The sequence below is a fragment of the Trachurus trachurus genome (genome assembly GCF_905171665.1).
Source record: "Trachurus trachurus genome assembly, chromosome: 1".
NCBI lineage: Eukaryota > Metazoa > Chordata > Actinopteri > Carangiformes > Carangidae > Trachurus > Trachurus trachurus.
In genome coordinates, this window is record NC_139891.1 from 3210365 (window position 1) to 3225049 (window position 14685).

The 14685-nt window shown below is 42.7% G+C and overlaps 1 protein-coding gene across 2 annotated transcripts in view; it reads right to left on the reverse strand.

Moving 5' to 3' along the window:
• The window catches only part of rptor (regulatory associated protein of MTOR, complex 1), a 222743-nt gene that overhangs the window by 31785 nt on the left and 176273 nt on the right, over positions 1 to 14685 (reverse strand). For both annotated transcript variants that reach the window (XM_083982130.1, XM_083982131.1), the window contains exons 22-25: positions 12297 to 12415; positions 6562 to 6665; positions 5220 to 5397; positions 4961 to 5071 (exon numbers count right to left, since the gene is read on the reverse strand). In XM_083982130.1, coding sequence (XP_083838256.1) covers positions 4961 to 5071; positions 5220 to 5397; positions 6562 to 6665; positions 12297 to 12415 — 512 coding nt within the window. The remainder of the gene's footprint in view (positions 1 to 4960; positions 5072 to 5219; positions 5398 to 6561; positions 6666 to 12296; positions 12416 to 14685) is intronic.

Sequence of the window (14685 nt, forward strand, 5' to 3'; positions counted from 1 at the left end):
GACTTCTCTCTTCAAGTCCAGTTACAGATTTTCTACTGGATTTAAGACCTGGCCACTCAAGGTCATTCACCTTCCTATCCTTCAGCCACTGCATTGTTTTTGTGTGTGGTATGTTTAGGATCGTTGTTACAGTATGTTGCCCATCTCCAGCTGTCTGGCAGAGGGAGGCAGGTTCTCCTCATGAATCTGGGTGTACTCCACAGAATCCATTTTCACTTCAACCCTGACCAACTGTCCAGTCTCTGCTGAGGAGCAACATCTCCACAACGTGATGCTGCCCCCACCATGCTTCACTGTAGGTATAGTGTATGATGATCTGACCTTCAAATCTTTTCCCACATGGCAACAGAATCACCCAGGTGTTGCAAGTCTGGTCTCTTTTCCTCTGTGTTGCTAACCCTCCTCCTGGCCATGTGCATTTGTTTACAACGAAGCCAGCGAGAAATCAATCAATGGAGCGGTGCATAACGTAATATATCATATACAATGTTAGGATGTGTATATTTGTGTAGTTTAATCTGTCATAAACAAGAGATTACAGGTTACGGGGCACATTTGTGTCGCAGTGGCGGAGAGACGAGAGCTGGGACACCTTACGATCTTACGAGGTTGGTTTTCAGCTAAGAGACGCTAGGTGGAAGACAGAGATCCTCCATTCTCCCTGGAACAAGTTACAAGTCATTTATTAAACCATCACAATTACTCTGAAGCTGTTAAATTAGGTCAAGGTTAGGTTAGGCTTTAAATAAGACTGAGGATGGCATGGTCAGAAAAGGTTTGACAAAAGGTTAAGGTTTTAGCAGGTTATGATGAAAACTTTAGGACGTTTGGCAAATTGATATTTTTTCAACATGAAAATGTTGAAGTTGCTATAAAGAAAACACGTGGTTGTTTTTATTGGGAGGCCATTGAGTTCAAATTGCTGTTACGTCTTGAAAAAAGACTGTCACAGGTGTAAATAATAAAATGAATAATGACTCAACTCCATGTAGCTGCTTCAGATTCAAGATCCTGGTGTTGTGTCTGCTGTGTCTGACAGAACAATTCAAATGTACTATTGTACTGAATCTGTGACAAGTCAAGATGTCTGCTGTGCACCAGACCTTGAACTGATCGTTTCTGCACCGTTAGTTCACTCTTCTTTCAACGCTGGAAACTTTGTCACACGGTGAAAAACTTTTGCATTGACCTTCTGTGCAATGACAAAGAGACTCTATTATATTACAGCCCTGTCAAATGAATAGTGTGTACAGTATCTATAATTAGCACCATTAAAGCAGAAGTAAGCGGAATGTTTGTGTTAATATAAGTCTTAAACAGTTCTATCTTCCAACGGCAATCACTTCTATAGAGTGTTTGGTCTGAAACACGGGTCTGTCAGTCACTCTGCTCTGCTCTGAGCCGAGGAGAAAACTTTCCTTGTATCCTACAACCTTTATCCAATGAGGAGAGAGAACGGCATAAAGGGGCAGTCCTCTCTGTGTGTGCAGCCAAGGGATGCGCGTGAATGTGGTGACGTAGGGACGAGGGTGGGGACTGCTAACTCCATCTGCTGACAAGAAGTTAGCCAAAACCACCGGATCACTTACTTCTGCTTTAACTACCAGAAACAAAGTACTAAGAATTATTAAGAAATTCATTATCTAGAAAAAAGTGTGAAGTCTCAGATGTGGACAGCTGCAGCTACAGTACACACACTTGACTGATGTGCATTGTGTAGACAAAATACTGTACAACAGTGATATTCGGTTCACCAACGTGAAAGGTCAAATAGAGAAGAAAGAAATCAGTGAGTGTGGCCACCGAACAAGAGCAGGAGCCAGGCTGGGAATACTCGACATACAATGCACAAAGTGAGCGACGTCCTATCACCTCTTCTGGTTCATGCACAACACTTCTGGTGCAAAAAGCCTGCAAAGTCCCAAACCTGGCTTGTAGTGTAGGGTTGCCAGGTCCATGAGGCAAAAGCAGCCAAACAGCAACTCAAAACCCGCCCAAGCGGGTTGGTTATGTGCTGCGGTGACCTCACACAGCTTTTGCATATTATTTGAGTGTGTGTGGGTATATGCTGATCTGGCCTGGAGTCACTTTGACAGGATTTGGGTACAGCCATTTGTCATTCAGAATATGAACCTTTATTCTTAAAGGGATAGTTCAACATTTTAGCAAACTGGCCCATTGCCATAATCCCTGTAGTTTTAGGAGTAGGTTCCTTACCTTTACTGTAATTGTCGGTGCAAGCTATTTTTAGAACAGCCAGGCCGAGCTGCTCAGAGCTACGCTATAGAGGCTAATGGGATTTCTTGGTTTCCCTCATCAAACTCATCAAATACACAATCATTCACCACGCTATGAGTTAATAACGGAATGTTACGAGACAGAGTTGTTTTCGAGGTAAATTCATGCGAAACTGCTGATGTGCGTTGCCTGCAGGGGCAGTTTTTCAGCAAGCAGACTCTGCATTTACCTCTAAAACAACTCTGTCTGGTAGCGTTCTGTTATTATCTCATAGCGTGGTGAATGTGCAGGTCACAACTTGTCCACCAGAGTGTTTTGGAGTTTTGGGATATTGTATTTGATGAGTTTGATGAGGGAAACCAAGAAATCCCATGAACCTCCGTAGCGTAGCTCTGAGCAGCTCGCGGCTCTGCTCTGCCGTTCTAAAAATAGCTTGCACCTACAATTATAGGTAACGAACCTACTGCTATGACTATGGGGATTATGCCTTGTCGCCTACTTGTTGACATTGAATATGCCCCATAGAGCCTTAATGACGCGACTAGCACTAGTCAACTGTAAGTTTCTATGTGCCCACTCTCCACTTTCTGCAAATGTGTAATGTTTACAACACGGATGTATCGGACAACATAATGTTACATTTTTGATACATCAGTTATCCGGATCGTTTCCACCTGATTTCGATTCTTTGAAAATGATGTGATCGACCCCGATTTCCGGGGGGGATTTAAAGCTGTAGCTCTGGAAATCTTTTTCATCAGTCTCACTCACAAGAGTCTTTCACGTCCTTGTTCCTCAAACATCGCTAGGATTGAAGATGAAAACACACACACGCACACACACACGTGCACACTTCTGTGCTGCTGACACAGTGATATGATAACCTGTGAGCAGACTTTTCAGGCATACTCACAACACACAGTGCTTTGTAATGGAGCAGAGTTTTATGGCAGCACTCAAAATTTTGCCAATACAGCAATATGATTAGCACTAAGGCAACCCTCCTGCCCCCCCCCCCTCCTGCTCCTCCTCCCCTTCCCCCCTACTCTTCTTCCTCCTCCTGCTCTTTCACCAACTCTTCCCATCCAATCATCTCCCTGCTTTTCATCACCTTTTGTCTCCACTTCTGGCTCCGTCCCTGCTCTTTATACAGAGTTTTACTTCACTTTCAGCAACCCAAGACTTCCCTCCTCTCTCACACACTCCTTCTCCACCTCTGTCCGCCCCTCAATGTCTGCTCTCCTTTTCAAATATTTTCCTTTCATCATCTTTTACTTTGCACACACACTCTCTCTCTTTCTGTATCTCCTTAACACACAAACCCTCCTCCTCTTTCTGCCTGAAATGTCTCCATGTTGTAAATATTTCATTTGACTAAAATATACTTTTTCCCACCGTATCAGCCACTTTGTCTCATGCACACATGAACATCCAATATTTTACTTACCTATCTTTCTCTCTCTGTTACCAAAACTTTTTCTCTTTCCTCCTCCTCTTAACCCTCATGCTTGACTCTTCTTTTTAATGATCCCCTCGGTCTTTGTTTAACACAATCTGCTGACGCCATGAGTTTTACCTCCTTTTCCCAGAGAGAGGGAGCATGTTTAGGGAGATGAAACACACAAAGGGTCGATTTAATACTATAACCAACTACTGTTCTTGGTAAAAAGCGCTTTTAACTTGAAATCTTTAATTTCATTGGTGAGGATGTTATGGACCTCAGAGAACTCAATTATTCAGATGTACAAGCAGCAGGTACTTTCTCTCACAGTGATGGCCCCTCCCTGCTGCTTTCAATCCCACTTCATTACTTAAATAAATCCTGTAACACAGAGTTCATGTCCTCAGATGACTCAGTCACTGTAAAATGCATGACAACATGCACCTGTGACACCACCTCCGATTAATATTGATGTGAGAATTGAAAAATACCTGTCATACAGTATCAGGTCTGCTTTGTTGCTTAGCAACCACCATAAGCTGCTGTTCGAGAACTAGGTTGTTTGGTGGGTGAAAAATATTCAAGTATTGTTTTTAAATTATTGATTCACAAAAAGATGGATTTGCGTCATTTCTATTAAATTCAGTGACGAGGAGCTGGTGTTTCATCAAAGTATCTCAGCCTGCTCTGTTATCGGCGTAAAACAACCTGCTGGCCTGCTGAATTTAAAGCTCCAGATGTTGTATAAAGGTAAAGATCCATGTGACGTTTGATTATAGATACGTTTTTGATATTAATATTATATAAGTACCACCATGCTCAGCCCACAGATAAATGATAACAGCCTGTACTCAGAAACTAAGCCCTTTGTGATGTCACAACAAAACAGCCACCACTCTAAGCCATGCCCTAAGCCCCGCCCACCTGGACCCAACATCCAACCTGGCAGGATTTCCTGTCTCTGAGTGTTTTCCCTGAAATCTGCTTTATTTTTATTGGATCGCTCAGAAAACAGTCGATCAGAAGAGAATGTCAGATCCTCTCAGGGGAAGCCAGATAGAGGAGACGTAAACCGACACTGAGCTGGTTTTTGGTTCTTAAAATCACAAATACTATATCCTCTTATGGATCAACACAGGAGAAGAACATGAACAGACTCTCTGATAGAGCTGCGATCTGACTCCATCAGACGTGGTAAGTGACTGACGAGTGGAGACAAAGATGATAAAAAGGAATAATGGATGGAAAAGAGAGGACAGACAAAGCTGTGGGGGACACTACCTTCATAACAGGCTGAGCAAAATACTTTGCACTCCAATCACACAGGCCCGTCTGGAGGGCAGGACTGATGTAGTTCCTGTGACCACCTGGCTCATCACCGTCCTCAGCTGCCTATCCACACACACACACACACACACACACACACACACACACACACACACAAAATGTAGATATTACAGGCTATAACTGGACAATTAAGTGGAACAAAGTCGTGTTAGTATCGCTGAAACTGGCTCAGCTCCACAGACTCCTCCTCTACCTGTTCCGGCCCCTTGTCAAACATCTTGCGGGTGCGGGTGAACTGGTGGGAGTGGGGTGCCTGTCCTCCCAGCGTCGGGGTGTAAGGTGGCCGCGTGGCCGGCTGCTCTCTGGCCGGGGGTTTGGGCACCTCATTGGTCAAACTCGAGCTGCTGGTGCTGGGCATGGGAGGAGAGCCGCTGGGGGAAGGGTACACATCACAACATCAGACAATATTTCTTGGGTCCAGCACTGGAACTGGAGGGTACAAGGTGCACAAGTGCAGAAAAACATATCACATTCTGCCTTTATTGATGTATGTCTTTTCTAAAATGAGCTGTCGGTTAAAGGGATAGTTCACAGAGTCCTCCGTGCCTTCTCTGAGTTACGGGGGGGTCCACGCAGCAGTATTTTTCCATATAATGGTTGTCAATGGATACCAACTTTCTTCGTCCAAAAAGACACACCAAAAAACATCCAAATACCTCCATACTGCTCGTCTGTAATGTCCCTCTACTATTGAAGCCCCGACATGAGAAATTGTTCCGCCGGAACCGAGACACTGGGAGCTTCCGCTACAAACAAACTTAAAATATAGACTTATTAAATTTTTTTGGGAACAATTTCTCATATCGGGGCTTCAATACAAGAGGGACATTACAGACGAGCAGTATGGAGGTATTTGGATGTTTTTTGGTGTGTCTTTTTGGACATAGAAAGTTGGTATCCATTGACAACCATTATATGGACAAATACTGCTGCGCGGACCCCCCCGTAAGTCAGAGAAGGCACGGAGGACTCTGAAAATTCTCACAGCTCTTAGTCGACATGAGGGTGAGTAGATAATGAGTGAAATTTGAATTTTGGGTGAACTATCCCTTTAAGGAAGAGAGGCAATTTATCAGTATGATGTTTTCAAAAAGCACTTTACTTTTGCTTTTACTGTCTGTTTTTCTATCAACAATCCAGTGTGCTAAGGAAGATTTAAATAAATACATTTATGTTATGTTTTATTTATTTGATATGGACATCACAAATACATTAAGACTGTTCCAGTGGACAGACCAGATGCTTTGCTTGAGTGTGTTTAGCACAAGTGCTAATTTTCAACACCAGTGTGTTTTGTATTTTTATCTCATTATTTTTTCTCTTTGTTCTTATGCTCTTGTTCATGTACCATAAATATTATGCAATATGCATTCAAACGTCACGTCTTGCCAGTGAAAACAGAACGATCCACCTTCAGGGTTTTACGCTTAAATTTGTTCAGAACTTTTGCTCAACCATGGAAACTTTGCTGCACTTAGCCGAGAGTGAACTGTATGGATGACGCAGACGTGTGTGTGTGACACATGTTGCCTCACCCAGCCTGGTGAATGTGCGTGCCCTTGCTGGTGGGGCTGGCTGGGGCAGACTGTGTGAGGGACCCCGAGTCCAGGATCCTCTGCGGCCGAGCGTTCATTGTCGCCTGAGGAGAGAGAGAGAGGGTTGAAGGGGACATATTATGGAAATATCACTTTTTGAAGGCTCTTTAACATATATTTAGGTGTTTGTCTTTTCTTCTGGCCCCCAAAATGTGAGAATTGACAAAAAAATCTGTAATTTTCAGGCTCCCTAGGTAGAAATCCATGTGGTTTTACGAGAAGCTGCACTTGCTGTGACCTCCACTTCAAAGGGGACATATTATGGAAATGTCCCTTTTAGAAGGCTGTTTAACAAATGTGAGAAATTGATTAATGTGAGAATTGACCAAAACATTTTTTAATTTTCAGGCTCCCTAGGTGGAAATCCATGTGGTTTTACGAGCTGTTTCCTCAGATGTCTTCCAGTGATGTAACTAGTTTTCGAATTTGCATAACCCCACCCCTACCTGGTACCAGTAGAAGGGGTGGGGCAAAGACATTTAAAGGGACAGACACTGAAACCAGACATTCTGAACAGGGCTGTTTAGAGAGGATGAAAAGAGCTGTGATGTTTGATCCTTGGGGGATTTTGACTGAAGCATGTCACAGACATGTCTTTAAGACACGTGGGGACTATTTTAATTTATGGAAAAGGGGCAGAATATGTCTCCTTTAAAGTCGGCGTTGTGTTAGGATTCAGATGTTTCAGAGACAAACTTGAGGACTGATCAGAATAAGAAGCGATGCAGAAAAGCAGGACACTGGCCCTGTTGTGACAGTGCATAAAAAGTGAAGCACTTAACAAAGTTTGCCTAAATTTCCAGAACTTTATCTCATTAAGTGCAGCGGCTAATACAACCTCTTCACAGTGAGCTGTCTAATAGCTGCACACAGGGGAGGGGTAAACTTAATAAAGACAATAGTGGCAAAGCATCACTGATGAATAGCAGAGTAGTTGTTTACTCATGCCAGGTGGAGACAAAACTCTGTGCAGCGTAAATCTAGTTAACACAGGCAAACACATTTTACTACCTGGGATTTTCTTTAATTGGATTTCTATGCTAAGTACAGAATTGCGGCAAGTGTCTTTTTGTTTGTGCAGTGCGTCTAAAAGTTTACACACACATACAATCTGCTGGCAACTGTGATGGTGAAAAGATATCAGTTACTGAAGTTTGCTGTGAGCGCTTCATTAAGAGACGATTGGAAATGAAACAAAACAGCAGTAAAAAAGGGTTATTATGGAAATAGCTCTGTCGCTAATGGAAAGTCTCGTTTCCAGTCAAGCACAACCAGATCAATACGATGAGTTAAAAAAGAAGAGCAGATAAACAACTGATGGATATTCTTATTTCAAACAAACAGGGAGGTGGTTGTAAGAAGTCGATGTGAAGCAGCGAGTGTGTGCGTGAAGTCAGCAGAGCGCCGTGCAGAGAGAGCAGACATTTGTAATGGCAAAAACTGAGCTTGACACTGCAGCATTAATCCTGCTGAAGGTTTCTTTTAAAGAATCAGAGGGTGTTTTGCAGCAGAGTGCAGATTTGCGGCTAAAAGCATGTAGAGAAGGAGAGGTGAGAAGAGGGAGCAGGGTGGACGGCTGTTTATCACGCCTCTTTCTATCAGCACAGTCGGAGTGTGTCCATTAACATCCATAGGTTTTGTGCTGCATTTCACCAGATATGTTTTTCTGAGGACTTCACACTAACTACCTCTTACCAGATGCTGGTGTATGATGTGAATTTGCAGCCTCATCGGTTAAAACGACTTAATTATACAACAACTTCATGGATTATTCATCAACCTTAGCTGATCGTCAACATGTGGTAAACAAACATCGCGCTATAACGCGGGGTGCCACATGCCTTATCTGCTGACAAGCCTTCCAGAAATGTGATATGCAAAAACTCCGGGAAAAAGGAGGGTAATGGTTTCTACCAGCTGCTCCGCTCCACGCTGGGAAACAGCTTGCTCTCCTGTTTCAACCTGCTTTTCCTTCACTTCCTGCGTCATTAATTGGCTGGAAAGTGAGTCAACTAAGCAAACAAATTAGCGCACGTACACACCGGTAGGATACAAAGTGAGAAAAGTGATGATGGCTCAGAAACACCTCTGAATGGTTCTGTTTAACTATTGATGGAGAATCAAAGGGAAGGAAATTGGATGATTGCAGCGTCTCGAGCCATAATCTCCACTCGCTGAAGAAGTGAGCTGTCTTCCCAAAGTTCATTAAAACAGTAATGGACTTTGCATGGCAATGTCTTTTTTAATTACACCTCCTTGACAGGTGAAAACTAAGACCACTTTTTTGTTATAAAAAATATATAAAACATCTTTTCTTGCAGTTGTCAGGCTCCTGTCCAAAGAGAACCGGACACACTAGAATAACACAGACCAAAAAAAAGACCTGTGACTTTCATCCCAGCATCACAGAGTGAGACAGGCTATTAAAAAAGCATTTAAAGCTTTCATCATCTGAGAGGCAAGTTAATTTTAATTAGCTGCTGACCTTGTTCGCTTTGTTACAAATCAATAACATTTGACATTTAAAATCCTAATTAAAAGTGCTGAATTCCGAGTTTGGCTGATGTTAACACTTGTGAACCTGAGATGAATGCTCTGTGATTAAGTTGTCTCTAACAAGCTCCTGCTATGATAACTCATTAATTTTAGAGAGTAAGGCATTTAAAGGTATTTAGGTGGCCGTTCCTCTTTAAATGTCAGACTGTTCTCTGCCATTTTTCTCAGGTGCACAGACAACACAGATAGAGTTAAGTCCTTTTTTTTATCACATCACAATATAACATTGATGAAACCAATACCCCATGGGCTACCTGTGTTACACTAACCACAGTCTAGACTATTTACAGTAGCCGCAATTCCCAGCTGCTTGTGAAGCTGCTTCCAAATGGGACAGCCTCGTCAAGCCACTGTGATGCAATCAATCCACAAATGCAGCCTCTGAATTAGGACACAGCATATGATTTAGTTTCATAACCAAAGCTGGAGAGAAACTTGTGATGTCATGTCAGATTATTTTACTTCAGTATTGCTCCGTAGACACAATCAGCAAAACATTTCAGCAGTCCAAATCAATACTTAAACCGCCGGATGAAGATTAAGTCCCAAGTCCAGAGAGACACTTAAATGTCAAATTAGTCCATGAACATTTAAATCAGTTCTCAAGTAAATGGTAAAAAAAAAAAAAACTGAAGTAAAGAGTAAAATTGATCAAAACAAGTTTGAATCAATCTGTCCATCATTACAACTGAGAGGACGTTCAAGCAAGGTACTGAGTCCAGATCAACAGTGTAGTAGGCTATACACGCCAGACTCTCATGGATGTTGGTGGAGGAGAGACCGGCTTTAAGCCTCATTATGTACCTGAGAAAGATTATTTCACCTAAACCTGTTTGTTTGTTCTCGCAGCTTCAACCAACAAATGTAAGACAGTTATAGCACGAGACAGGCCTCAGGTAACAGCTTCACTCTGCCTTAATCCAAAACTAATGCACTTGATAACTTGGTAATATAGCTGTAGCACACTGGAATGGTCTCCCCCCACACTTAATACAACTGCTGAATTGCAGAGTTTTAAAAAGAAACTGAAGGAAGCTGTGACACGTCAAGAATATACATTTAGCTCTTTATAATCATGTTACACACAGTTACGTTGAATGACTACTTTCTGTTGTGAAGATGCTGTAATGTTTTAATTGTCTCACCACGCTATGAAATAATAAATAATAATGTAACATTACGAGAAAGAGTTGTCCGGAATCACATTCCAGACATGGCTGCTGGGCGGAGTGACTTCAAGAGCGCAAGTAGTTCAGAGTATTTGCTTCACGTGTCATAATGTTAAATAATTATATGTTATTATTTCATGAATGTGCAGGTCACAACTTGTCCACAAGAGCGTTTTGGAGTTGTTGGATTGTGCATTTGATGAGTTTTGAAGGACAGGGGACGTGTACCATTCACCTCCATTATGTTCACTGAGCAGCTCGCATCTCTGCCCTGCTGATCTCAAAACAACATGAACCGATAATTAAAGGTAATGAACCTACTCCTATGACTATAGGGATTAAAGCAATAGGCAAATGTGTCAAAATGTTGAACTATCCCTTTAAGTGTAAGGTCTGGTCTTTGTACAGCTATGGTTCAGGTCAAGACCTCATTTTTAACAATGACGTTGGTGCAGTGTGTGATCCAGTGACTTTCTCTTTCCCTGCTCTGGGATTATAGCGTGGCTGGAAACCTGTTGGTTCCCATATGCTGCCTGTAGCGGTGCTCATCTATGACACTACTCTGTGCTCAGCTGACTTGGAGGAGTCTACTGGTGCACACTCACCAACACCGCAGATGTGTGTTGCGGTGCCACACAGACAGTGTGGTGCACTCGCTGGCAGAGGAGAAGTCTATTGTGTAAATCAAGTCCTGTTGTTTTTTATTGCAGACCAGCAGGGAGTCTTATTGCAGAGATGCTGCTCGTCTGAAGGTAACTGAAGGGACAATTGGTGTTGGTGGTGGGAAACACAAGAAATGTAGCCTCGGGGTTAGGATGGGTGGTGCACTACACTGGTTATTATGGCTCCTTAAGTTACGGCAGCCTCTTTGCTCCGCTCTGCTCTGCCAAGCCTGCGGGAGTCATTGGCTCTTAATTGCATTTGCACAAAAGTAATGGCCTTTTGGAGGGAGAAAATGCCAGTGGGAGGGAGGGATGTATGTGTGTGTGTGTGTGTGACTGTGTGTGTGTGTGCTGGAAAGGGATCTTTTTCACAGCATAACCATGTGGTGAAAAAGAAATGACGTGCATAAACAGAGACAAATAGGCCTATCATAAGACGACCATTATATTATGCTCCAGGAAATTAGTTGATGCTCATCTTAAGAATGACTTATAATGAGCGCAGTAGAGCAGCTCATTATATATAAAAAAATAAAAAATAAAAATCTTGGATTCTCAACACTGTGAGTAAACCAGCTCTAACAATACTCCTGCAGCTGTTACCTCAACATTCACGTACCACAAGGTTCAGATCACAGCTATTTGTGGGCGTTGTGTTGTGTGTCAATAAAAATTTACATAACAATAAATTAGAATGTTTAACGACAGTCTCTGAAACGTGGATGTATTTGAAGCTTCATTTTTTTGTCAGGTACAGACAAGACTGTCTAACTGACTTGTTTGCGTTTGGGAAGACGCAGTGACATTCAGACTTTTGATTTAATAAACTCAAATTGCCAGTGGGTGTTAAAGGGATAGTTCAACATTTTGGCAAACTGGCCCATTGCCATGATCCGTATAGTCATAGCAGTAGGTTCATTACTTTTAATTGTTGGTGCAAGCTATTTTTAGAACGGCGGAGCAGAGCTGCAAGCTGCTCAGAGCGACGCTACGAAGGCTAAAAACAGCTTGCACCGACAATTAAAGGTAAGGAATCTACTCCTAAAACTACTGTATAGGGATTATGGAAATGGGCCAACTTGCCAAAATGTTGAACTATCTCTTTAAGAATATATTCATTTTAGCAACAAAGGACAATTTTAACTTAAAATAAAGATTTTTTGAAACATACATTACTGTCATCACATTTACTCTCCCACTAAATCTATATCGATCCATGTGTACACTTTTTATCTAAAAAAAACCCACACACACTCCAGCAGCTTGAGAGACTCACACACAGCTGTACCTTGTATGCTATGCTGTTCAGGACCTTCATGGCCAGATCAGACACTTCTGGAAACGGGTCCGCGGCGAGATGTAGCAGCACTCTCCAGATCTGAGTGTAAACACTGTTGAAGGACACACCTGGAACACACACACACAGCACACAGAGGCAACAGGCTGTGAGACAGGTTTCACACACATACTATATATACAATAAAAGAAAACACACACACACACACACTTCATTGGGTTACCATCAGAGTTCATTACCAACTGCTGAGTGCTTATACACAATCATCTCATTAGCATCATGCTATCTGCCCCGGTCATTTACCGCTCCTCCAGTTGTTGGGATGTGTTGAGGTGGCAGAGGGAAAATGACCTCCAGTGTCAGGTAATGGAGATCATTAATCAACACCACACACACAACAAGCAGCTGGCTCTCCTCATCCAAGGGAGCCTCACTATGGATGTTAGTTGAAATACAAATGTCACTCTGTTTCTTTTTTCATCCGACACTTTCTTTCCTTAAATCCACTTGTGTTCATCATTTTCATCTTTTAATCCTTCCTGCCTCTCTGTGTCATTGTCTTGAGTCACTTCCTTGTAAAATCAGTGGAGCCTCAACCTGTCAGTCACTCTTGTCTTTGCGTTAGCTACAACCTCCTGCTCCTCCACGCATTCATCCTAATCTTGACTTTCTTCTTTCCTTCTCTTTAAATGTCCCTTTGTCAGTCAGTTTGATTCTGTCGTCTGTCTGTCTGTCCTCCCTCGGTGTCCGCCGTGGGGATGAGCGGTCATAGTCTCCCAACTCTTTTGGCTTCTCATTTTCCTCCCACTTCTGTGGTTTCTCCCTCTCATTTCCTTCAACCCAGCTAGGAGGTCCTGACGATAACCTCTTATTTCATTTCTTTTTTTTTTAATCATCTCCCAACACTTTTGCCCTACACCTCACATTTCCATGAGCAGTGGAACTGTGATTCCCTTGAGGTGTTGAGGGGAAGTGAGAGTATCTGCAGATTTGAACCTTCTCACAGCTCAGGCTCCTCTCCTGAGAGCGCAGAGTCAGTCCACTGGTCCCCAGATTCAAAGATAGGAGACCATGGATGATTCCAAGAGCAGATAGGAGGATGATCAGAGGGAGGGGGACAGGTAAGGTACAGTAGACAAAAGGATACAACACAGGACATGGAGGAATCGGGGAAAGGTGAGGAGCAGAGGGGCCAGATGGAGAAAAGAGAAAAGAATAAGATATCTCAGAAGCCTGTGTGCTTTGAGGTGATGTCAGAGACGGGTCAGAGAGAAAAAAAAAAGAGTTGAAGGTGGAACAAAAGGAGAGAAAAAGAGGGAATCCAGGAAAAGTGGAAAGAGATGAAAGGATAAAAAGGGCGAGAGTGACTGATGGAGAAGCAGTGGTTGAGGGAGTTTTATAGGGGTGATCAGGCTGTAGCCCGAGGGGAGGGTATGATTAGTGACAGCTAGCCAGCGTGCTAGCTGCTGCTGCTGCAGTAAACAGCCTGTTGATGAATGTGATAATGTTGCTCTCCCATTTAAGCGCTGCATTACATTACAGGCACACACAAATTATCCCTGCAACAGAAGTCCACAGAAGACGTAAAGACGCTGGATATCAGTCACAGGCCCAGCGCTGCACCAGGGCCTTGTCCCCACTCGTGCAGAGTGAAATGGATGCACAGTAGTAAAGATGTTAACTATTGGCTAAATGAACCACTGCATCACTGTTTTATGGCCTCAGCAATCTGGCAGATAATATAAAATACTTTGAACACTGCATAGTGATTTTTGGAGCTTTAAATGGTTGAGGAATAAAAGTGAAACAGAACATTTTAAGGCAGATAGGAAGCTCCTCAATCAGGCAGATTTTAAATATATTTAACAGGGAGATGTTAGAAGAGTAAGTGGCATCAAATCATATCTGTGATGCTCTTTAAATGGGAGAGTGTAGAAGTGAATCCTAAGCCTTTGATGTGACAAAATATAACAAAATATAAATGTCATTACAGATATAGAGAATGTCTCAGTTAGGCAGTGTTTCCATAGGTGCCTTTATGAGGTACTGTGGCCCAGAGTTAAAGGGATAGTTCAACATTTTGGCAAATTGGCCCATTGCCATAATCCCTATAGTTTTAGGAGTAGGTTTGTTACCTTTAATTGTCGGTGCAAGCTGTTTTTAGAACGGTGGAGCAGAGCCGTGAGCTGCTCAGAGCTACGCTACGGAGGCTAACAGGATTTCTTGGTTTCTCTCATCAAACTCATCAAATACACAATCCAACAACTCCAAAACGCTGTAATGGACAAGTTGTGACCTGCACATTCACCACGCTATGAGATAATATAATAATAATAACGGAACATTACGAGACAGAACAGCCAGGCCGAGCTGCTCAGAG